The sequence below is a fragment of the Microchirus variegatus genome, assembly GCF_963457635.1.
Source record: "Microchirus variegatus genome assembly, chromosome: 10".
NCBI classification, from domain to species: domain Eukaryota; kingdom Metazoa; phylum Chordata; class Actinopteri; order Pleuronectiformes; family Soleidae; genus Microchirus; species Microchirus variegatus.
The window spans coordinates 9982482-10005660 of record NC_139811.1 but is presented as its reverse complement, the minus strand read 5'-3'; the positions used below and the strand labels follow the sequence as shown (position 1 = coordinate 10005660).

At 39.5% G+C, this 23179-nt stretch overlaps 2 protein-coding genes across 3 annotated transcripts; both read right to left on the bottom strand.

The window, feature by feature from the left end:
- Positions 1 to 684: 684 nt before the first annotated feature.
- On the bottom strand, positions 685 to 11126 carry sp100.1 (SP110 nuclear antigen, tandem duplicate 1). Of its 2 annotated transcripts, XM_083896287.1 has the most exons (16): positions 10880 to 11126; positions 9517 to 9691; positions 9221 to 9436; positions 7217 to 7336; positions 6980 to 7113; positions 6852 to 6908; positions 6716 to 6749; positions 6147 to 6209; positions 5917 to 6030; positions 5667 to 5812; positions 4975 to 5043; positions 3026 to 3156; positions 1947 to 2058; positions 1782 to 1856; positions 1338 to 1481; positions 685 to 1248 (listed from the first exon to the last, which is right to left on the bottom strand). In XM_083896287.1, the coding sequence occupies exons 1-16, from the start codon at positions 11021 to 11023 to the stop codon at positions 1141 to 1143; spliced, it is 1842 nt and encodes a 613-aa protein (XP_083752413.1). In that variant the 5' UTR covers positions 11024 to 11126; the 3' UTR covers positions 685 to 1140. The 2 variants fall into 2 exon arrangements, with proteins under 2 accessions (XP_083752413.1, XP_083752414.1); XM_083896288.1 differs by lacking the exons at positions 685 to 1248; positions 1338 to 1481 and adding an exon at positions 1624 to 1645.
- A 1583-nt stretch (positions 11127 to 12709) lies between these two features.
- Positions 12710 to 19950, bottom strand: LOC310933136 (extracellular serine/threonine protein kinase FAM20C-like; the record flags this gene model as incomplete). The annotated part of the gene is made up of 10 exons (XM_083896557.1): positions 12710 to 12962; positions 13075 to 13134; positions 13267 to 13348; positions 13840 to 13949; positions 14494 to 14674; positions 15526 to 15641; positions 15894 to 15986; positions 16104 to 16182; positions 18540 to 18733; positions 19415 to 19950. The coding sequence occupies 10 exons, from the start codon at positions 19948 to 19950 to the stop codon at positions 12710 to 12712; spliced, it is 1704 nt and encodes a 567-aa protein (XP_083752683.1).
- Between the last annotated feature and the right edge of the window lie 3229 nt (positions 19951 to 23179).

Genomic DNA, 23179 nt, shown 5'->3' with positions numbered 1-23179 from the left:
CAAAATTCCGAGGTTAGTCAGAATTCTGATATTAATGTGTGAGAATAAAGTCAGAATTATGTGATTACAGTGTAAGATTACAGTCAGAATTATGAAATTAAAGTCAGAATTATGAGATTAATGTCAGAATTCTGAGATTACAGTCCGAATTCTGAGGTTAAAATCCGAACAATGAGATTAAAGTGTGAGGTTAAAGTCAGAATTCTGAGACTACAGTGTGAGATTAAAGTCAGAATTCTGAGGTTAATCAGAATTCTGAGATAGAGATTGAAGTCAGATTTCTGAGAAAAAAAAGTCTGAATTCTGAGATTACAGTGAGATTAAATCAGAATTCTGAGGTTTAAAGTCAGAATTCTGAGATTAAAGTGTGAGATTTAAGTAAAACTAATCTCATAATTCTGAGATGCTGACTTTAATCTCATAATTCAGACTTTTTCTCAGAAATCGGACTGGTGGCTGACAGGGCAAAAGTCAGGTTACACCCTGGACAGGTCACAGATCAAAGGGCCCAAATCATTTTAGTGTGCAGAGGTTTTTCACTTTTACAGATTACACTTACACATAATCTACATTCATAAAATGAACACATCCAAACAAAACAGCACAAGTGAACAATTTATTCACTGCGTAGTAACAATGTTATTACTATAATATTGCGTTTTGGAAAATGACTTCAAATGTACACATTTATATTAGAGAATAAAAACCAGAGCAATTCTCTCACTCTTCACTCTTGAAAGATTAAAAACCATATAAATATTTAAAAAAACGATAATTCCAAGTAGTAAAATCTCAAAAAGTTAAAATGGCAGTTCATAATGCACGTTCATCCAACAAGAAGTCTGAAAAATCAATTGAAAAGATAGAAAAAGTACCATTAAAAAGTGGAAAATTATTATGACAGTGTACTTTGTTGTAATAATGGTAAGAATCTGGACGACGGCACCAAACTTGGTTAAGGAATCATCCCTTGTTCTCTGGAACAATAGTGTAACGGTGAGATACCGAAACAAATCCTGAAAGAGAACGGTTGACATATTGACCTAAAGTCATCTTTTCAGAAAGCTTAACAGGCTCCTCTGATGCTTTATATGATTTAGTTCCTTATTCCTTTCCTTATTTCTACCATAGTCTTTGTTTTTAGTGCAAACAGCCAACACTCCCTTCACCAATGTTGAACACACTATTGAATCTTTTGTTAAATATCTCCTTTAGTCGTCCGACCATGGAAAGGACTTCAGGATGATTCTGAAAAAAAAAAAAGAACATTACAAACATTTTTATACAATCTCAGTTTTTTGAAATCCAGAGGTCTAGAAGTCCAAGACAGATCTTACTCGATGTTCCGAGGCACAGTTGGTGAAAATGTGTTGAACGTCCGACACAAAATCCTTTATCTCTTGGTATTTTTCCGTCTGTAGGTCGTCTGCTATACTGTCCGGCCATGATGGAGTCCGGCTCACAGAGGAGGAGTTCTCCATCTGATGGTGTCAAACAAAAATGACAGAGATGCTCAACAATCTGCAACACACCTCAGGTACAAATGCAGTTAAACACACCTCATGTGGAGATAAAATGGTAGAAGATTGATGGATTTTATCTTCAATTTCTGCCAAATGAAAACAATTTCACTTCAATTTTGTACCTTTGAATATGAAATAAAGGTCCAAGAGTGTCTTATTTTCATCATATTAAGTACACATTAACGGCCTCAGAACCTTCAAATCTTCAACGTTACACATGTATGACCAGTGGAACAGTGGTGAACAGACGACACTCACATCAGTATTTGACAATGCAGCAATTGCTCGTGACTCATCGGTGCTGAATAAGTTCAGGAGAAGATACTGACATTCCTGGTGAGGTGAGACAGACAGAGAGCGAACGGATCAGTAACGGAAAGCGTGACAGAAAGATGGAGACGGAGAGTCCTGCAGTGTCCTCACCATCAAGTGTGATGAGACTGACTGAGACAGAGCCGTCTCCATGTCCAGCTGAACACCGAGACGCCATTCCTGAGTGGCGATACAGAATGTACACATCCATTGACTGCTGTCCCTGCACACAAAGACACACACACATATGAACTTTAATGACCTTTAAAGGACTAGTGTAACATTAATAGATTTACAAATCATAAATACATACATAATATGTTTTTATTTTTTTAATGAATGGACCATTTTGACATGCTTCAGCAGGAAAAGCACTAGAACTGAAACAATTACTCGATTATTAATCGATTACTAAATTAATTATCTATTCTGACAATCAACTATTTTGATAATCGTTTAATCGGTTTGAAGCTTTTTTCATGATTAAAACAATATTTCTGATTGTTTCAGCCTACTAAACATGACGATTTTCTGGTTTCTGACATTTTATGGACAAAACAATTAAAGGTGCATTATGTAATAAATCTAAAGCAACTGGCCATAAAATCCTCCTAATATGTCACAGAGACTCAGGAATAATGTTCATATAACAAACTAAACTCACCAACAACAACAGTACAGCCAAAGTATTTGCATTAAAAATTTTGCAGACTGCAAATCATGTTTATGTTTTGAAATCATGTTTTGACATGTGGCGCCACCTTACAGCCGTCAGTAGAGTCTCAGCTGCAGATTAACCACAGGTTGCCAGTTATGTAAGAAAACGAAACCTAAAAGACCTTGGTATTTTGAATTTTAAATGTAGTAACAGTTTTTGGCCACATTCTTACATATGGCACCTTTAATCGATTGATCGAGAAAATAATCGACTAATTAATCGATTATGAAAATAATTGTTAGTTGCGGCTCTAAAAAGCACAATGAAAGTGTTACAGTGAAAACATGAATGGCTCTGTTGAATTCATGAAGAACGGGGTAACAGAGGAAGCTGAATGGAACCTTTACAGTTTACAGGCACTTGTTGGCATGAATGAAATATTCAAGAGGCCAAAAACAAGCAAAGTAGAGGTTGAAAATCTCGTCGCTAAACCATTAAACCAGTGCTTTAGTCACATGCTGTCCAAACTCACCTCAAATCTGCGTCGTCTACATGAGGCAGATGACACCTCTGGTGGAAGGAGCGCGGGCAGCGATCACACATGACCAGATCCTCTTCTTCCCTCTTACAGATCCAACACTCGTCGTCATTTTTCAGATCATCCTGCCAAGATAACGTCACACGACGACAATGACAAAAAACACATTCAGAGGTGGTTTTAAGACACATTCGTCAAACATTCACGAGCTATGAGTATAAATGAAGTCCATCCTTAAGACGCATGACTTTGTTAGAGTCAGAGATGAGTTAAAGCTCCCATAGAGTTGTCCTACACTCTTAGAAATAAGGGTTCCAAAAGGGTCCTTCTACAAGGGCTTTCCCAAAGAAAGCCGAAGAACCTTATGGTTCTGCTGAGCACTTTTATTTCTAAGAGTGTGGTTTGCAGCAACTAGGAGGTTTTTGACCCGAAAAACAAGTTAATCTATGTAAGTAGACCTCCATAACTCACATACTGTATATGTGCAATACTCTCTTAGAAATAAAAGTTCTAAGTAGAACCATATAAGGTTCTTCGGCTTGTCCTCATAGGAGAACCCTTTTTGGCTCCAGGTAGAACCTTTTTTTATAAAGGTTCCACCTGGAACCCTTTTAGAGGGTTCCACCAAGAACCCTTTTAAAACCCTTTATTCAGGAAAGGGGTTTTAAAGGGTTCTCTGGATCAAAATGGTTCTGACTGGAACCATTATTGTTACCAAGAACCCTTGAAAAACCCTTTCCCGAAGAAAGGGTTTTTCAGAAGCAAATGGTTCCTGGTAGAACCACCCTTTTGGAACCCTTATTTAAAAGAGTGCAGCCGATCAAAATCTCTCCTCACTGAAGCTCTCGTCAGCCGCGCTGTTTCAGACCGAAATCTCATCCCCAGAAGACAGAACTGTCTTGTGATTGGCCAGGTACCTGGAAGTGACGTAATTAGCACGCTCCCCCTCTGGAACGGTGGATGTACTGCCACTCATTATCAAAACATTGTTTTAACAATGTTTAAAAATGGCTTTGTCCCTTTTACGCCTTTGACCCAGAGTCAGAAGACACTGGAGCTCGTGAAACACCTCCACAACGGACGTTGTTCTTCTTCTGCGGTTCAATGTATGCAACTGGATGAACACGGACCTGGAGGATCTGTTGTTTAGGAGACGGGATCCTTACGTCACAATTCCAGGCTTTTTACAGTAGCTGAACTGTTTGTTTCGAAACGCTAGGGCTTCATAAACAAGGTAATGGCGCAGATACACAGCAAAAAAACCCAGCGTTAATTGGAACTTCCGTTCTATGGGAGCTTTAAGTTGAAAAGCTTTATTGGGCATCTTATGTCAGTCTGCCTGTGAGTGCCAGAGTTATGATATTTAAAGGTGCTGATACATGGAGCTGACCTTGGGGAGGACTGCGCAGTAGATAGTTGTAGCTTGCACCGTCCTGAGTTGTTTAGGCTTGTGCTTAGGAATGTGAGCTGATAAAATTAGAGAAGGCAGAATAATCTGTTTTTCTCTGACACTCCTCAGCTCATGTTCTCTGTCGTAGTTCTACAATTTGTTTTTAATCCAATCATATGTTTAATTTGTATCCACAGCCATAATAATCACACCGAATTCCACTCATTTATACATCCTAACCAATGCCTTTTGCTAACTTTAATCATAACATTAATCATGCAGTAAACTTATATAAGCGGTAATAACCGTCACCCATGCGTGATCCAGTGAACCCAACGCAGCTGCTCTTATAAAGACTCGGCCACTCCCTGTGCACTATTTGAAGTGTAAACACACACACGACCTGGTAAACAGGATTAATGATCAGATGATTATAGCCCCAAGCTTAACTAGTTCCTGGAGCAGATGAATTGACAAAATAAAAAAAATTAAAAACAAAGCTGAACTTGTAATGCAGAATAAGAAAATTCCATGAGTCTTCAAACAAACTTACAAGAGCTGTCTGATCTGGTTTGCAGAGTCTGCACTCACACAGCAGCGAGTGGATCCTCAAGATATTTGCCTAAAACAGACAAATCATCATCACCGGTTTCTATTAAGAAGGAATACAGAAAATGACCTTTCATATGTTTCCATTCACCACTGTTACCAGTAGGTGGCGCAGGCCATCACAGAAGGATAAGGCACAACTTGCTGATGTGTCAAATTTTTGGGAGGAATTTTAATTTTTGCTGATTTGTCACGCAACACCAGGCAGGCAGCGGAAGTCTGCGGCTAACAAAGGTAAGCGAGGGAGGCTACGATTTAGCATTAGCGAAGGGCTAACATAATACAAGCATGCTGCTACTTTGCGGCTAACTTCGCGAACCTGTTTCCAATGGTAAGCTAGCGAGGCTACAGTTAGCATTAGCATAGGGCTAACATAATACAAACATTAGCATTAGCGTAGATAGCTAATCGAAAATGAAAACATTTGTGTTGTGCCTAATGAGGTTGCACAGTGTTTGTATTATGTTAGCCTTTACGTTCATCATGCATTACTATGACTGAAAAATCTTTTTCAGCTCCCACTATAAGAATACATACTTCGTACGGGCACTGCACTAGTTACATTAATATACAATATATTGTTATAACAATATGTTATTGTAGTAGTAAATCACAGCCACTCACACCCACAGTTACCTCTATGAGGACATTGATCGGTTCTCCGTTCCACATGATGTCTTTTTTCCAGCTGACGTGCGTCTGACTCGGCGACGCCGCCTCTTCCACAAACTCCACGGGGCTCAACCAGCTCGTCTTTGTGCGAATACATTTCCCACGTGTCCCTGGTGGTGGAGGAGGAGGAAATGAGTAAGCATTGATGGTGACCACCCTAATCTTTCCTTATAGCCACATAATGTGGTGCAGATTATAAAAGAGTAAACCTTACCTGAGCCAAAGCGTTTTCGGTGTAAGGTCCCAGCCACATCTTGACATGTCACTTTGAACACTTGGCGCTGATCTGGCTCCTGCTCAGTTTGCTCCTCGCGCTCTCCATCCTCGTCTGAAATGGACACACAGGTTGACCACGGCTACGTGAAACTACCTTGTTCAGATCAGGTAATTAACATCCGTTCCTGAGTGATCCAATCACGTGTTCACATCTAAACACACACACACCCTCACTCTGGTCCTGGTCATCCTCCTCATTGTCGTTTTCTTCTTCTTCGTCCTCATTAGATGCTAAAAATTGAAAAAGATGCAAAATTTAGACCGTTTTTTACCTTCGTAAGCACTGATGCTCTGTTTGCTTGTTTTCATTTCTCTAACATATGCAAATTTACACCTCAAAATATAAATTCCTGTACCATATGCCGTTGTATCCATTAAAAATAGGGATGCGCAATACAGGGCTTTTTTGCCGATACTTCAGGAGTGATTGGGCCAATAACTGATACTGATGCTGATAAATACATCTTTCCATGCCCCCAACTGCAGTGAAATTGCCTTTATTGTAAATAAATAAACATACCATGGGATCTTGTGTTTGTCGATACTTTTAATAATAATAACATCGGCCGATGCTGATATCGTGCGATAATACTGTGCCTCTATAAATTAGTACAGTCCTGTAGTTTAAAGACCCAGCTCTTCTCACTTTAATTAACCCTGGTTGTTTTTAAATGTGCTTTAAACACAAATTTGACTTCATTTGACAATTATATAATTACAATTATAATAAAACAAACCTGTTGATGTTGATGGGAACAGGGATTTCTTGGCCTAAGGGGACAAAAAAAGGACAAAAAGGACCGGATGTGAAAAACTGAAAGCAATTCCATACATTACTGAGTCGAACGGTTACTTTTTTATTCATTTAATTACCAATCTTGGTTTCGTCTTATTCTTTCTCTTGTAGCTGTCAGATTTTAGATGCCCCTCCTAAATTGAAATTAAATATTTAAAAAAACTGTACAAAGTTGCCAGTACATTCTGAGATCAGAACAACAGACCTCTATAAGGTTTTTCAGTGGGGTCCCATTACACCGAATGCTCAGTTTCCAGTTTTTATAGCGTTCCTTCCCTGCAAACCTCTCAAACTCAGTTGGTGTATACCACTTTGTCTCAAATGAAATACACTTCTCCCCTGAAACAGAAAGAGAAAAAAAATCTTTGCAGGAAAAGGCAACGCTAACAAACTCTCTTTTTCAGTAACTTCAGTCAGTGACGTTCACACTTTGCCCTCTGACCTTTTGCCAGTCGGACTCTGCTTAGCGTTCCTTCCTGGGATCCACAGGTCACAGGTAGCACTTCCTTAAAAATGAGCCACGTCCAAATATCACTCTTCTCTCCCTTCTTCAAAGGAGACTCTAGAATTGTAAGGTTCCACAACAGTTACAATCTGTTTTTAAAGGCAGTTATAGAAATATTCACATTATGGGTAAAAGCACAAAAACACAGTCTAAAATAAGGACGACAAATACTACTAGTACTAATACTTCTGAACCGATAAAAAGTGAGAATTCTGACTTTAATCTAAGAATTCTGAGGAAAAAAAGTGAGAATTGTGAATTTAATCTAAGAATTCTGAGGAAAAAAGTGAGAATTCTGACTTAAAGGGATAATATGTAGTATTTATATAACCCAAAATCCACTTTTTTATACATATTATGTGCTCCTGCATTGTCTAGTCGCTGTATAATATTCTTTGTTTCATTTTCGTAGTGTTTCAAAAAGTCATTTAAAATAACATGGTCGCGGGCCGCGGTCGCATAGCCACTGTTAGCAGCGAGACGCCATGTTTCTACCGGAGCCTGTAAGGACAAACGCGAGAGAACAAATCAAGCGTCTCTTTACTTGTAGCGGAAGTCCCGCCTCCTCTCTCTCCGCTTCGTATGCTACGGCCGCGGTAGCTCGCCCTCTCCCTCACCTCACGAACCTCATCTGCTGACACGGAGAAAGACGACGAGGACGACATTTGACCAGCTGCGGATACCGTAGCGCTCAGGGAAGGGAGGGGGTGAGCAGAGCAGCAGGTCTTTGTTGTAAATTTCAGCCTCTCCTCTAGATGTCACTATAAACTACTTTAATCTAAGAATTCTGAAAAAAAAAGTCAGAATTCTGACCTCTCTGAATAAAGGTCAGAATTATGACTCTAATCTAAGAATTTTAGAGAAAAGTGAGAATTCTGACCTTAATTTCTGAAAAAAGTGAGAATTCTGACTTTAATCTAAGAATTCTGGGAAAAAAGTCAGAATTCCGACTTTAATCTAAGAATTCAAGAGAAAAGTCAGAATTCTGTCCTTAATTTCTGAAAAAAATTGAGATTTCTGACTTTAATCTAAGAATTCTGAGGAAAAAAGTCAGAATTCTGTCCTTAATCTCTGAAAAAAGTCAGAATTTTGACTTGAATCTAAGAATTCTGAGGAAAAAAGTCGGAATTGGTAAAAGCACAAAACACAGTCTAAAATAGGAGAAGGACAAATACTACTACTACTAATACTTCTGCACGTCTGTCCGTCCAGGGAGTGGATCCCTCACATGTGGTTCTCCTAATGTTTCTACCTTTTTCCCCTGTTAAGGGTTTTCTCCCTGGTAGTTTGTCCTTACCCTGGTCGAAGGTCTAAGGACAGAGGATGTTACCAACCCAAGTCCCATGAGACAAACTGTGTTTTGTAAACTGTAGGCTATATCAATCAAATCTGATTGATTGATTGATTGATAAATCAATCAAAACAAAGCCTCCACTTCATAAAAACAAAAAAAGAAGACTTAATATAAAACAAGGTTAACAACAGTCAGGCAAAAATCACTCTGATTACTATTCAAAAGTCGTATCTAATGAGTCACTGCCAAACTACAACCACATTTTTAAAATTCCAAATCATTTCTCGTCTCAAATGATCTTAAAACTGCGTTCCCGTGACACAGAAACAGTTTGATTTGTAGTTTTTACTTACTTTACTTGTGTTTTCTCCATAGACCACACATTAAGTGTAAGCCTCAAGACAATACATCGATTAATCGATAAACAGAAATAAATGATTGACCAAAGCCACTTTTAGGAGTGAGAGAGTCTAGTCCAACAGCAACTAACTGCCTGACTTAACTTCTCATGGTCAGTGAATCTACTGCAAAGTCACAAACATTTAAACAGAATAACAGAGCATCAGCATTCACTTCGCAGCATTCAAACCTGAAGCTAATATTGAGATGTGTTTTACAGGAGAGAAAGAGTGAGGGAGGAAACATACGGAAGCATATTTTTCTTGACTTTTTCCCTTGATTTGGAGTAGACAGAGATGATGGACCAGGCTGCTGCTGCTCGTCCTCCTCTTCATCATCATCATCACAGATTCTTTTTGTTCGTTTCCTCCTCTTTTTCACCGACTTCCCCTGCTCCTCCTCCTCCTCCTGTGTCTCTCCCTTTTCCACCTTCTCGGGCAGTCGTGTGTCACAACGGTAAGACCCTGTGATGACATCAAACGCAAAGAAACGATGAAGACATTTGGCAGCATAACGACAGCATAAGGACAGTGACGACCATTACCATCCATGAGGCTTCTGTGCAGCATTCGCAGGTTCGGGTAGTTGTTCATGATCGTCTCCTTAAACACGCAGCTCCAGAACAGGTGGATGTGCTTCGACTGCTTATTCTCCAACTCGTCCAAAATGTCGTAAAGGCCTTTTTTTTTGTTGTCTTTGCTCTTCATGCGACTCACCTTCTGCACACACACACACACACACACATTAAGAAAACCAAGGTTGGATGATAATATGCTATGTGACCCAAGCGCTACATCATTATCAGTTGTCAGGAGTGATTGAATGATGACACAGATATGTGTATTTATATAAAATATAAGTATTTTTTATACATCAGTGTACATTTTAAGTACAAGATGTAAAGATATAATAGCTATCTATAAATATTAGGGCTGTTAAAAGATTAACATTTTTAATCAGATTAATCATGATTAATTACCATTCATAAATATGCCAGAAAAATTCGAATTTTCTCTTCATATTGTTGTAGGAATGGAGAGATAAATAACGTTTGTGAAAATATAAATGTAAAGAACAATAAAAAACTGTAAATAACTTTTTACTTTTTTTAAAACCTATACAAACTTAGTAAAAAAACAAACATTACATTGTAAAGAACCCAAATTTAAAGACAATATAAATATATAGAAAAATAAAATACAATAAATATTTAAATAAAAATGAACGCGTTAATTCCACAAATTAATTAACGCGTTAATTTTGACAGCCCTAATAAATATAGAGTCAAATAACATTATTTGTATGCTGCATCCTCCATCTGAACCTAGGCTCTGTCAAGCAAAACTATCATACCTGAGCGCTTGTGTGTGTATACAGTGGCAGTGCTGGGGCAGATGGGTCCTTTGAGTTTTATTCCTACATGTTACAGAGTTAAACCAAAAAAAATGTTATCAAAAAAAATGTAAATATATATATATATATATATTTTTTTTTTTTGATAAATATTTTTTTGGTTTGAGTGTTTTTGAAAGAATTAAAGCCATTTTGTTTGATTTTTCAGCTTCTTAAATGTGAATATTTTCTTAATTTCTTTGCTCTTTATAACTAAGAAATCACTCAAACTAAATCATTTTGGTTTGTGGACAAAAACATGACATTTGCGAACGTCATTTTCAACATTTTCTGACATTCTATGGACCAAACGATTACTCGATTAATCGGGGAAAATACTCGACAAATGAATGGATTATAATGCAGACTCTGCAGCGCTTCAAATCCAACACTTTCTCAATCAAAAGTCAGCCGGCCACAAGGGGGCGAACGAGAGCTCAGGGCTCCATTCAGGTGCCTGACTGTAATGTTATAATCTGAGCCTGTAACTGCGTAGTTTACCCCGGGCAGCTCACCTGGAACCTGTCCTCCGGGATGAGGTTGTGGTCCCTCAGCTGTCTGAGGAAGATGTCCGGCTTCTCCATGCAGGACAGCTCTGTTTTATGACAGTGGAGAAACTGCAGCAGTTCCTCCGGCTCCAGGAAGTCCAGCGGATCCATCTGTGGTCAGGACTGGAGAGTAAAAGAAAACAAAACAAAACAAAAGTATATGAAAAACCGAAACACGTCGTCTCTGGACGAACAGGGAGTCTCTTTCGCAGACGAGGACAGCTTGTGCGGGCACACAGAGCTCGTCGCGCGTCTTCGTTCAGTGACGTTTGGAAAGTGAAACCTATGTTTTGGAAGTGTTGTAAAGTCGCAGTTCCGGTCAGCGCCAGCAGAGGGTGGCGAATGTTCCGCTTCTAGAGAGAGGACCTCAATGTGATGATACAAATCATCATTTTCAATGTGCAAAATTATTACCGATTACTTACCTTAGCCAACTAGCACTGGTTATTGTGTCTTTATAGGGCCACTTAGGCTATGTTTTGACCCCTTTTTTGGGGCCCTTAGTCCATTAGGGAACCCTCAATCATATATTATTATCATTGCTATTATTATTATTATTATTATTATTATTATTATTATTATTATTAATAACCAGATGTTGCTTGATTAAAAAAAAAAACACATGGTGGTAGGCTTCATCTGTCAGATTAAAAAATAATCTTATTAAATATTAGCAAAAATCAGATTCTCTGTCCGTCTAGTGGTCTTGCTAGTTAATTGGAGGCTAGCGTGTTAGCCTACTGAAGGTCCAGTTGAATTAATAAGTAGACGACACTACTTAGAAAAATCCTGACGGACAGGTGCCACAGTTCGCTCAAGATTAAATCAATGGAAAAGCTATATCAAAGTTAAAGGTGCATTATGTAATAAATCTAAATCAACTGGCCATAAAATCCTCCTAATATGTCACAGAGACTCAGGAATAATGTTCATATAACAAACTGAACTCACCAACAACAACAGTACAGACAAAATATTTGCATTAAAAATTATATTTTGTGGACCGCAAATCAGGTTTATGTTTTGAAATCATGTTTTGGCATGTGGCGCCACCTACCGCCGTCTACCAATCATTGCAGCCAGTAGAGTCTCAGCTGCCGAGCAACCGCGGGTCACCAGTTACGTCTGAGCTACAATGGCGGAGAAAAACGAAACCTAAACGACCTCGGTATTTTTGAGTGTAGTAACCGTTTTTGGCCACATTCTTACATATGGCGCCTTTAAAACTGAGAGAAGCCGATATTTTCAATCAAGTTTACAGAATTTGCTGTTAGCGCAACCTTTGTGCCGCGTTTAATTTGTGTGTCAGTGTGGGGACTGTGCACGTGTGCGTGTTGGTACGTACAAGCGCAATTTTCTGATGTCACGACCAAGTCGGTGGACAAGCGTGGTCATAAATCCGAAAGATATTTATTGTTTATTGCCACTTCAGTGGTTTTCCTCCAATCAGAACCAACATATTGCCTCCTTTGTTCCAACAGTGATGTGGAGACTTGAAGTCTCCAGAGCATAAACATATAAAAAAATAAAAAGACTTTAAAATGATATAATATAGATGATATAATAAGATATAGTTTGTTAATTTAGGATATTTGGCATCACTGAAAGAGAAGTTGCCAATCTGATTGAAAAGAAAGTTGGAGAAAACACAACAAGACATTGATTATCTTGTACTTTCACCTCACTTGGCAACTGAACTGAAAATAAATAAGCGAATCAATCTTTAAAGCTACAAGGCTACAAACGTGATGACAAAGATGTGATAAAAGGGGTATCATTTCTTCTTTCTCTTCATCCTCAGCGAGGCCGATCCTCGTCGTATCCTTCCAAGTCATCGTAAACGACGTCGCCACCCTGATCCAGACAGGTCTTCACCGCCTGCAGCACGGCTGCGAGGCGGCGGTCCAAAGCAGCCAGGTGCAGCTCTGCCAAGAGGGGGGCCACGACGCCTGCCAGAGGATCCTGAGCCAGAGATTCACGCATGGCGTCACTGAGGCGGAAACCAGGGGGGGACAAGAGACGCAGGCGGAGGAGGGTGGAGCGACGGATCCTACAGGAGGCGGGTCGGTGAAAATCAGGTGTTATACCACACTCTGTAACTTTATTGATCAGTTTCTCTGTGACTCATCATGGCTGCTGTTGTTGTTGTTTTTTATTATTACCTGCAGCATTGTTGCAACGGCACCAGAATAGACGGCTCATCCCGAGAGTGACGCCCAAACCTAAACACCAGAGTCAGAAATGAAAACGGATGTTGCCGTTGCCTGTGCAGCGTGGAATAATCTATTTAGTGTCCACACTGACGGACATGACTATTACCTAACCCAGCTGACATGAGGGGAAGGTCAACTCACGCTCGTCCGTTATCCAGATGCAGCAGGAACGTCTCGTTTCCAAACGTCTCAAACGTCTCATAGTGATGTCGGTCCATGTTGCCTGTAATTACACACAAACAGTTAAAACAAGGCTGAATATTGAATGAAATGTCTATACTAATTTAAGTTTAGTCAATTTTATAATTCACTAAGGAGCTAAACGAGTACATACAGTATATACAGGATTAAGTTTAACATGATCCGGGTTCCTGGGTTCGAGCCCCGTTTGGAACAACTTTGGAACAAGGGCTTTTCTGCAAGGAGTTTGCATGTTCTCCCCGTGTGCACGTGGGTTTTCTCCGGGTTCTCCGGCTTCCTCCCACAGTCCAAAAACATGCAATATGTGGATTAGGTGAATTGGTCACTCTAAATTGACCGTAGGTGTGAGAGTGTGAGTGAGTTGTTATATGTGTGGCCCTACGATGGACTGGCGCACTGTCCAGGGTGTACCCCGCCTGTCGCCCCCCAATGTCAGCTGAGCTAGGCACAGCACCCCCTCTGGTGGAGGATAAAGCGGTAGATAATGGATGAGTTTAACGTGTAGCGACTGACTCATGAGGAAGTCCAGCACAGCCATGTCTATGAGATCCACCAGTCTGGTGCCGTGGTTGTAAGGAGGCGTCTGCTTGACTTTGTCACAGTAAGCCGGCTCCTTCTGCCACCTGGAAAAAACAGCCTCGGTCAATCATGTTCACGTTAACCCTGAACCCTTTTCACTTATTTTAACCATAAAAGGGCCCATAAATGACCAATTTTCCAATTTACTGCGTGTTGAAATGGTGTATTAACAATTTAAAAGGAAGAAAAACTAAATAAAAAGTTTTATTTAGAAAAAACACCAGATTTTACACACCAGATTTTAAAAATTTCGCTCTGTGTCAGCTGAGATTAGCACCAGCAGCGACCTCCGCAACCCTCATGTGGAAGATAAAGCAGTGGAAGATGATTGGATAATTCATCAATATCAACATTTTTGTTCAAATTTCTTCTTATTCAGGATTGAACAATTCCTCTGACCTGAACCAAGCTCCCAAACAAATAAAATACCCTTTGTTAATATTTAATAAAGTTCTTGCAGGCCACTGAGGGGCAGCAAACACCCATGCCTTATCAAGTCAGACACAACACCATATATAAAATATATATATATGTGTAAGTATAAAGTAATATAGTCTATTGATTGATTGAGTCGGACGGTGAACTCACGGTGCGAGCTTGGTGCGGCTGTACGATCGTCTCCAGGGTGACCTCCAGGACCTGCGAGGAGCCAGTGTGAGGTCAGGGAGCATGGCAGCCAGGGAGACCTCCAGGGCATGGGGCTGACCGCACACTGGGTGTTCTGTGGAACAGTAGTACTCACACTGGCCATAGAAACACACGTTCCCCACTAGAGAGAGAGAAAGTGCAAAAGTGATGATGATGTAACTTGATTTTATATCTTCGTGAGGACACATCATTGACATAATGCATCCGCTAGCCCCTTACCCTAACCCCAACCATCACAACTAAGAGCCTAAAGTGAAGTGTTACCCTAACCCTAACCTAAACCCAATTCCAGAGGCGATTCTAGAGTCTGTTGGGGCCCTAAGCAAACATTCCCAGGGGGCCCCTTCTGATCAGTGTTCATCATTATTATGTTATATATAATCTGACACCAACGAAAAATGTGTGAAGTCAAAAGGTTTGTTATTCCAAATGAATGAAATAACATGAAAATATTTTTGAAAATAAATAAACTATGTGAAACTATATATGTAAGGAATAAAATACTGTAAAGAAATATACATTACACTGTAAAGAACCCACATTATAAGACAATATAAATATATAGAACAATAAAATACTGTAAATAACTAGAGTATCTAAAAATGTATATAAACTTAGTAAAATATATATATATATGTATATATTACACTTTAAATAAATTACAGAACGATAACTTCACACATTGACGTGAGGTGGGATCATGGGATTGGCGTGGGGCCCCTTTAGGGAGGTTTCCTTCCGAGATGTCATCGCAAATCAACCATTGTTGTTTAAGGGGGACGGGGATGTGGATGGTCACATACATTTCAGTAAAAAAAGCCCTCAGACTCCGAGTGTCGGGGGGCCCCCTATCAGCTCGGGGCCCCAAGCAGTTGCCTGCCTTGCCTGTTCACAAGCTGCGCCTCTGCCCAACTCTAAAACCAGGTCTTAAAAGGCCTGTAAAAGCCCTTCAAAGTTGTCGGTAACACACACCGGGGGAAGTGAAGAAGGTCCTCGACAGCCTCTGGTCACCGGTTATCCCTCTGATCTCTGCGGTGACGTTGATGAGTCGACCGACCACTGGAGGGATCCTGTTGAAGCCCAGGATTCTGAGATGGGGAACAGAGACGAACATAAAAATAAAAACACACACACACACACACACACACACACACACACACAAAAACAACGTAAAGTCTGAGGCTTTGAGCAAGAATGAATCAGAAATAAAAGGCTGTATAAAAACCCTGTGTAGCTATGACCATCCTATTGATTTTCTTGGTACAACTTGAATATTTACTCTTAAGCCAAAGAGCTGAGCAGTATAATAAAGCTGCCCAGCAGGATGCAAACATATGTACCTGTCGAGGTGAAAGGCAGCGATCTCCGCGTTGTGTCTTTCAAAGTCGGAGAAGTAGAAGAGGTTCACGTCCGTTTCTGCATCTCTGGATTGTCTGCACAGAGGAAGACACATGCTTCAGGCATTAGCTGATAGACAGTGTTTAGGTACAGGGTTTTCTTATCAAACAGCAAAAAAAAACACAGTCAGTCAGTAAGTGTTAGTGTCTTACTTCATTGGTTTGAGCAGAGCTTGTCCGTGGTTTGGGAACGATAAGAGCAGCTTGAGCTGGGTGCCTCCTGTCTTCTGGACTGAAGGACATACAGAAAATCATTTACTTGAAGGCATCACCGTAACAAATGCATATCATAAAATACTTTTTCTTTGAAAACAGAGGTGCACTGTGGATTTTAGCAAATGTGCATTTGTTCTTTTTTTTAGGACGCAGATCGAATAAAACATTTGATGACCTGATGACTTTCTGACAGATCATCACCAGAATGGTCATTTAGTGAGTCCACAAGACTGCAATGTAATACACCTATTTGTCCACATGATGGCCTAAAACAATCAACCCTCCATTTTGGACTTTACCACTAAAGGTCCTGATACATATATACATATATACATATATACATACATACATACATACATATATATATACATATACACATACATATATACATATACACATACATATAAATATACATATACACATACATATATATAAATATACACATACATATAAATATACATATACACATACATATATATACATATACACATACATACATATATATACACATACATACATATATACATACATACATACATACATATACATACACATACATACATACATGCATACATACATACGCATATATATATATATATATATATATATATATACATATACACATATATACACAAATATATTCATTTTTGTTTGTTAACTCCGTCTTAATGGCTTTTTTGGACAGCATATTATACATTATCCATGTAAAACCTACAGAAATATTATAGTTGTTTTGAAGCGACATGGCCCCCCAGCAACTCATAAAGAAGGAAAGCCATTTTTTCCACCAGCTTCTTTACAACTCACTCATTTTACATCCACTATAGAGATCTATAAATAAGTTGGAAGTTGGCTTTTTTTTTGGTGTTCTTTCAACACACTTCAGATGAACGTGATTGATTAAGAGTATAAATTGTACGCTCTCACCACGCTGTTTATCGTTATTAATCGTTATTTCTGGTGAACACATTAAATTCAAAGACCTTCGGGGTAAAAAAAAAAAAGTGCTTTGTTTGCTATATGTCTGGGTCAAATCCTGGTAGTAATCCATCAAAAAACACATAAATACTGCAATATATGCATTACTGTTGTCATTAAAGTGGGAAATAGCTGAATATTTACATTTAAAGATGCACACGTGCTGTGTTGAGTGTTAAACTTGAACAATATGGATGCCGCTAGCTGAGATTAATTTGCAAAGTACAAATATATTAGTATATACAGAGCGTATGGGGTGAGCAAACCAAAAAATGAGCATGTGCTGCTGAAGCCTGTGAAGATAGAGTGATAGATGTGCTTGTGTGTGCATGTACAGTATTTGTGTAGGTGTTTGTGGGAGGATTGTATTGACGACACTACACATTACACTCATAGACACACTCGACCTGCTATTTAGCTATTCACATTTCACATTTTCTATGTTCTTCAAACTCCATTAAAGGGGGACTCTGCTGCCTGGCCCTTGCAGGGATGGATGGGTCATTAAATCTGAATCCTTCTGGGTCTGTGCTTATAGTTTGTGTACATCTGCGCTTGCCTATCACTGTTCGCCGTAAAGCCTTTATATGAATATGTGGATGAGTCTCTTCCAGCAGTTTACTGTGTTCACAGAATGAAATCTTTACTTAAATACTCAATATTTCCTCTGGCTCTCTTTTCCGTCCTAGCTCGTGTGTATTAACAGATTAGAGTTAAAATGAGAACCCAGCAGTGTCTATACTGTATATACATATATATATATATACATACATATACACACACACGTATATATATACATATATACATATACATACATATATATATATACATACATACATATAAACATACATACATATATATATACATGCATACATACACATACATACATATATATACATACATACACATACAATCATACATATATATATACATACATATACATACACACATACATATATATATATATACATACATACATACATATGTATATATATACACATATTTACATACAAACATATATATCATACATATATATATATATATATATATATATACATATATATAAAATCACAGTTGTCCACGTTATTATTTACCAAATTTAAGATTTATCTTATTTATTTTGCATCATAAATGCTTTTATTGTGAGGTACATATGTCGTGCCATATCAGAACAAGCACTATTACTTTGAAATTCTGTTAAATGTCATCATGAATAAATTTGTTGCAATATCATGATGTAGTATTGTGAATTTTTAGCTTATATTGCCCAACTGCACACACACACATAAATGTATATATACACATACTGTATATAGCAACAGGTTATCATCCTTCTCCAACCCTTTTCTCCTGTCACTGTTTTTTATCTAGCCATGACTCTCCAAATTAGCTCACCAGCACCAAGGATGCGTTGTGTTGCCAAATAGTGAGTCAGCTGGGGCAGGTTGGGATCCTTCCTGTTGTACAGCTCCCAGCGAGAAATGCCCAAGTGAAACCGTAGCCAGGGAGGGTGGGTCTCCGTGTCGCTCGTCCAAGTGACTTTCTCATAGCCCTCATCCTCCTCCTCCTCCTCCTCACTGGCACTCTGCCTTTAGGAGAGAAAATGGGTTTTTATAAATAGGCAGAATCAGCAGTTAAACATTTGACGTTGCTCATGGTAAAAGCACATGAGGCGTGACACTGGCACCATTCAAAGTGGATGAGCAGTGTTTAGTTGAAGCCTCCATATGTGTGTGAGTGCTAACATGATGTTAAAGAGGTCACATTATACCCTATTTCTCCAAGTTAATCTAGTTCCCTGGTGTCCTAATGAACATGTCTGTGACATGCTTTGGTCAAAATACCATAAGAATGAAGCACCACAGCAGTTCAATCACCCTGCCAAAACAGCCCTGTTCAGAACACTCTGTTTAGTAGTATCTCTTTAGGTCCACCTTAAAAAAAAACAAAAAAAAAAAACTTAAGGGACAGGAAATGACATCAGCCACTGAGGCTACTGGGAGGTAGCAATTAGCATGTGGAAAAGTGATCATTTGCAGGCACATTGCCGTCATATATAACATGTATCCACTGGACAGATAAATCCTCTGAGGCTGGAAGTTTGTGTAGAACTCTGTGCTGCACTGGTTACTTTGGTTACTTTGAGTTTGACTCCTCTGCTGTAAAGTGTGTCTTATCAAACTAGGAGGAAACCTCAGCTTCTTCTAGATGAACAGTACAATGTGGAGCACAGTTATTGATCTGTGTTCTTCAACCCATTTTTCACTCACCACTGACTGTCAGCGACGGCCTCTTCTCCCCCGTCGTCCTTGCTTTCTTTATCTGTCGCATCGTCGTCTTTTTTCACCCTCAACAGCCAGTCGTCTTCTTGCAGCTGTGGACGTGGCAGGTTGTACAGCGGGTGATCGAACAGCGCCTCCAGTACAGAGCGACCCTTCGCCTTTGGAAACTCTTTGCCAGCTCCGATCAGTTTCTTCTCCGTCTCAGTAGAAACATTTAATGATTCTTTCCCTTCGTGGTGTAAAGTGTTTGCGTTAAGTTTGCGACGCTCGTCGCCAGTTGGCGAGTTATGTGAGGAGGAGGAGGAGGAGGCATCAGAGGATGAGAAGGAAGAAACAGACTGATGGCGATGGGCATCAGCTCTTGGAATAGATGAGGAGGAAGAGGAAGAAGAGGCGGGAAGGACACAGGCCGTCTGGAGGACAGACAAACAAAACAACGCCAGAAGCAGATGGAGGGTGAGGGACACGCACGCCAGACCCAGGTAGATGCTGCGAGATGGTCGGCCCAGGTTCTTTCTCACCATGCTGCAAGAAAAGAAACGTAATTAACAAGGGACAGACATCGACTGTGGAGCCATGCCGGCACTTCAAACCTGTTCATGATGAAACATGTACCGCTGTTGTTGCACTCCACATTTACAGAAATACAGAAAAAATATATTTTACAGTTGGATTTCAGTGAACGCCAGTTAGTGGCATCTTTAAAACATGGCACACGGCTCACAGTACATTGGTAATTCTTACATTTTGAACAAGGTGTATTTTGCGATGTATAACCCCGTTTGTGAATGTTTTTCCAAAGGTTTGACACATGCACATCCTGATGAACTATTGATAGACACTCAGGAACATGTGTACACTCTGGCATGTGGCGCCACCTACCGCCGTCTACCAATCATTACAGTCAGTAGAGTCTCAGCTGCTGAGCAACCACGGGTTGCGTTATGTCACAAAACGAAACCTAAAAGACCTCTGTATTTTGAATTTGAATGTAGTAACCGTTTTTGGCCACGTTCTTACATATGGCACCTTTAAGTTTCTATTTCAAAAAAAATTTTGTGTAAGTAATAGTTATTTGTGTAAAGTTTTTTAAGGAATAATGTTCATATAACATACTGAACTCACCCACAACAACAATACGGCCAAAATATTGCGGTCCGCAAATCATGTTTATGTTTTGAAATCCTGTTTTGTATTGTGGCGCCACCTACCGCCGTTTACCAGTCATTGCAGTCAGTAGAGTCTCAGCTGCCGAGCAACCACGGGTCTGAGCTACAATGGCGGAGAAAACAAAACCTAAAAGTATTTTGAATTTTAGTGTAGTAACCATTTTTGGCCACATTCTTACATATGGCGCCTTTAACTTTTTTGTTTGCCTTTGTGTGTTTACATCATTGGAATCAGTTTAAAAATCACATTATCTTATACAATCTGTATTGTTTTGATGCCATAATTTGTCTTTGTATCAACTTTTGAATCAAGAATCATATGAATCGAGAATCGATTTTGAATAGAACTGCGATTCACATCCCTAATATCTACAGTGTTGAATACCTTCGGTAGAAACTGATTCTACTGTTGCAAACCTGTGAATCGACAGAGGTACAAAATCATGGATTCCCAACACTGCATCACTGAAGGAACAAACCGTCAGAAAATAATTTGCATCAAATCCCGTAAGAAAGAAAAGTCCACTCTGAAAATCAATGTATTATTGAACAAACTCACAAGGTCCCGACTTCCCAGTGTGAACCAGGAGGTCAGAGGAATTACTTACATCTCTTCCTCTTCAAGACCCTGGATTTCTTCTCTCTCTCTCGGTTCTCTTCCTCGGCTCAAGAGACGCACATTCAGAGTTTGGTGGTGTTTCTAACCTCTTTTTTTCCTCTCTCGCTCTCTCTCTCTCTCTCTCTCCATTCAGTTCCTTTCTGCGAAAATTGCACTTTTATGTTTGATGTCAGTCAAACTAAACAGGAGAGAGTGAGAGAGGGCCAGTGTGCTGCGGTCGCGGTGACCTGTGTCTGCATGACCGTCCGTGAAAGGGAAGGCAATCGGCGCACACTGCTGCCAAATGATCTTTAGTTTACCTGGATCAATGCAGGCTTGGGTAAATAGCAATGCTGGCATAGTATCACTGACTTATACTCATTATAACACAGTTAGCTTCAGTTAGCTTCTGTCATTTTACATCATAGTTTCATACTGCTTATGGAACATTACTTTGAGCAAAAGACGTTCAAGTTTAAACATCCAAGTTTCTACTAGCATAGTACCTGATACCTGCGTGATGCCATCAGGCTGCTGGCCACTGATTGGTCAGAGTGTCGTCACAGGAAGAGATGTCCGACACTAGAATCAAGCCGAAATATAGATCAGTCAAAAAAAACTTAAAGGTGCATTTTGTAATAAATCTGAAGCAACTGGCCATAAAATCCTCCTAATATGTCACAGAGACTCAGGAATAATGTTCATATAACAAACTGAACTCACCAACAACAACAGTACAGACAAAATATTTGCATAAAAAAAAAATATTTTGCAGACTGCAAATCATGTTTATGTTTTGAAATCATGTTTTGGCATGTGGCGCCACCTACCGCCGTCTACCAATCACTGCAGTCAATAGAGTCTCAGCTGCCGAGCAACCACGGGTTGCCAGTTACGTCAGAAAACGAAACCTAAACGACCTCCGTATTTTGAATTTGAATGTAGTAACCGTTTTTGGCCACATTCTTACATATGGCACCTTTAACAATCCTAAAAAAATGTGGGTTAATCTCCGAAAACTACCAGGGAAATGTCTAAAATCTCAATATTCAACTCCAACCTAGGGAACCCGGCAGTGATGACTCCACCCATATTGAGTAGGCAATATTGTAGTGGAAAACCAACCTAAACCGTGCCGTGACGAGGCGAGCTGGGACCATTGTGGAAAAGGCCCATTCGTGAGCTTTGAAATCGCTGGTAGGAGATTCTGTTTCTATCAGACAAAGCCAAACATGGCGTTTTTAGCATTCATGCAGTCTTTATGCTAAGCTAATCAAACCAGTTGCTCGTGACAGCTTCATATTCACTGTAAGGACACGGTCTGTTATGTTATTCTGTTGCTCAGGCACTTAATGTTCTCGCCTTCAGAGGACACTTGATGTGTTTGTTGTTCTTTTTGGAAAAATCCGAAGAAGTCAGCTGCATCTTTTGTCATAAATTATCCTAGAATGGAGAGACACATGCAGAGTGATGAATTGACACTATAAAGTCCACATGAAATTAAATTATTAATCTGTTTATGACACCCCCGTCCCCGTCCCCTCCTATTTTCCCCCAGTCATAAACCATCCATTCTATTTCCCTGCCAACACACTAAATCATTTTCTCTGACTTTGAATTGATAAATCGTTCTCTTGCTCGGCGTTAATTAACCAACTATAGTGTGTGTCTCTGCTAATTAACTACATTTGCTCCGAGACACAATGTATTATGCATGAAGCGGCAGGTTCCAGTAGAACTGGCTTATGTTTTCCAAAAACCTGCAGCAATAATATTGCTGTGGTGTTATAGGCAGGAAATGGGAGGGTTTCTTTACAAGTGGTAAATGTCACAATGTGTAAGCAAACACACACACATACAAGCAGTAAAATGCAAATTTTGGATTATTCATCTTGTGAATAGCATTGCAGTTAGTAAAGTAAACTGATATAACCGTAGATATGGTTAATGATACATTAACCTCACAGCAGTGTGTGCATTAAATTC

Coding starts and splice junctions, on each gene's coding strand:
- sp100.1 (XM_083896287.1), bottom strand. CDS start 11,023: ATGGATCCGCTGGACTTCCTGGAGCCGGAGGAACTGCTGCAGTTTCTC. Junction 2,059..3,025: donor GTAGACGACGCAGATTTGAG/GTGAGTTTGGAC, acceptor CTTTGTGTGCAG/GGACAGCAGTCAATGGATGT. Junction 1,482..1,781: donor CTGCATTGTCAAATACTGAT/GTGAGTGTCGTC, acceptor TGACACCATCAG/ATGGAGAACTCCTCCTCTGT.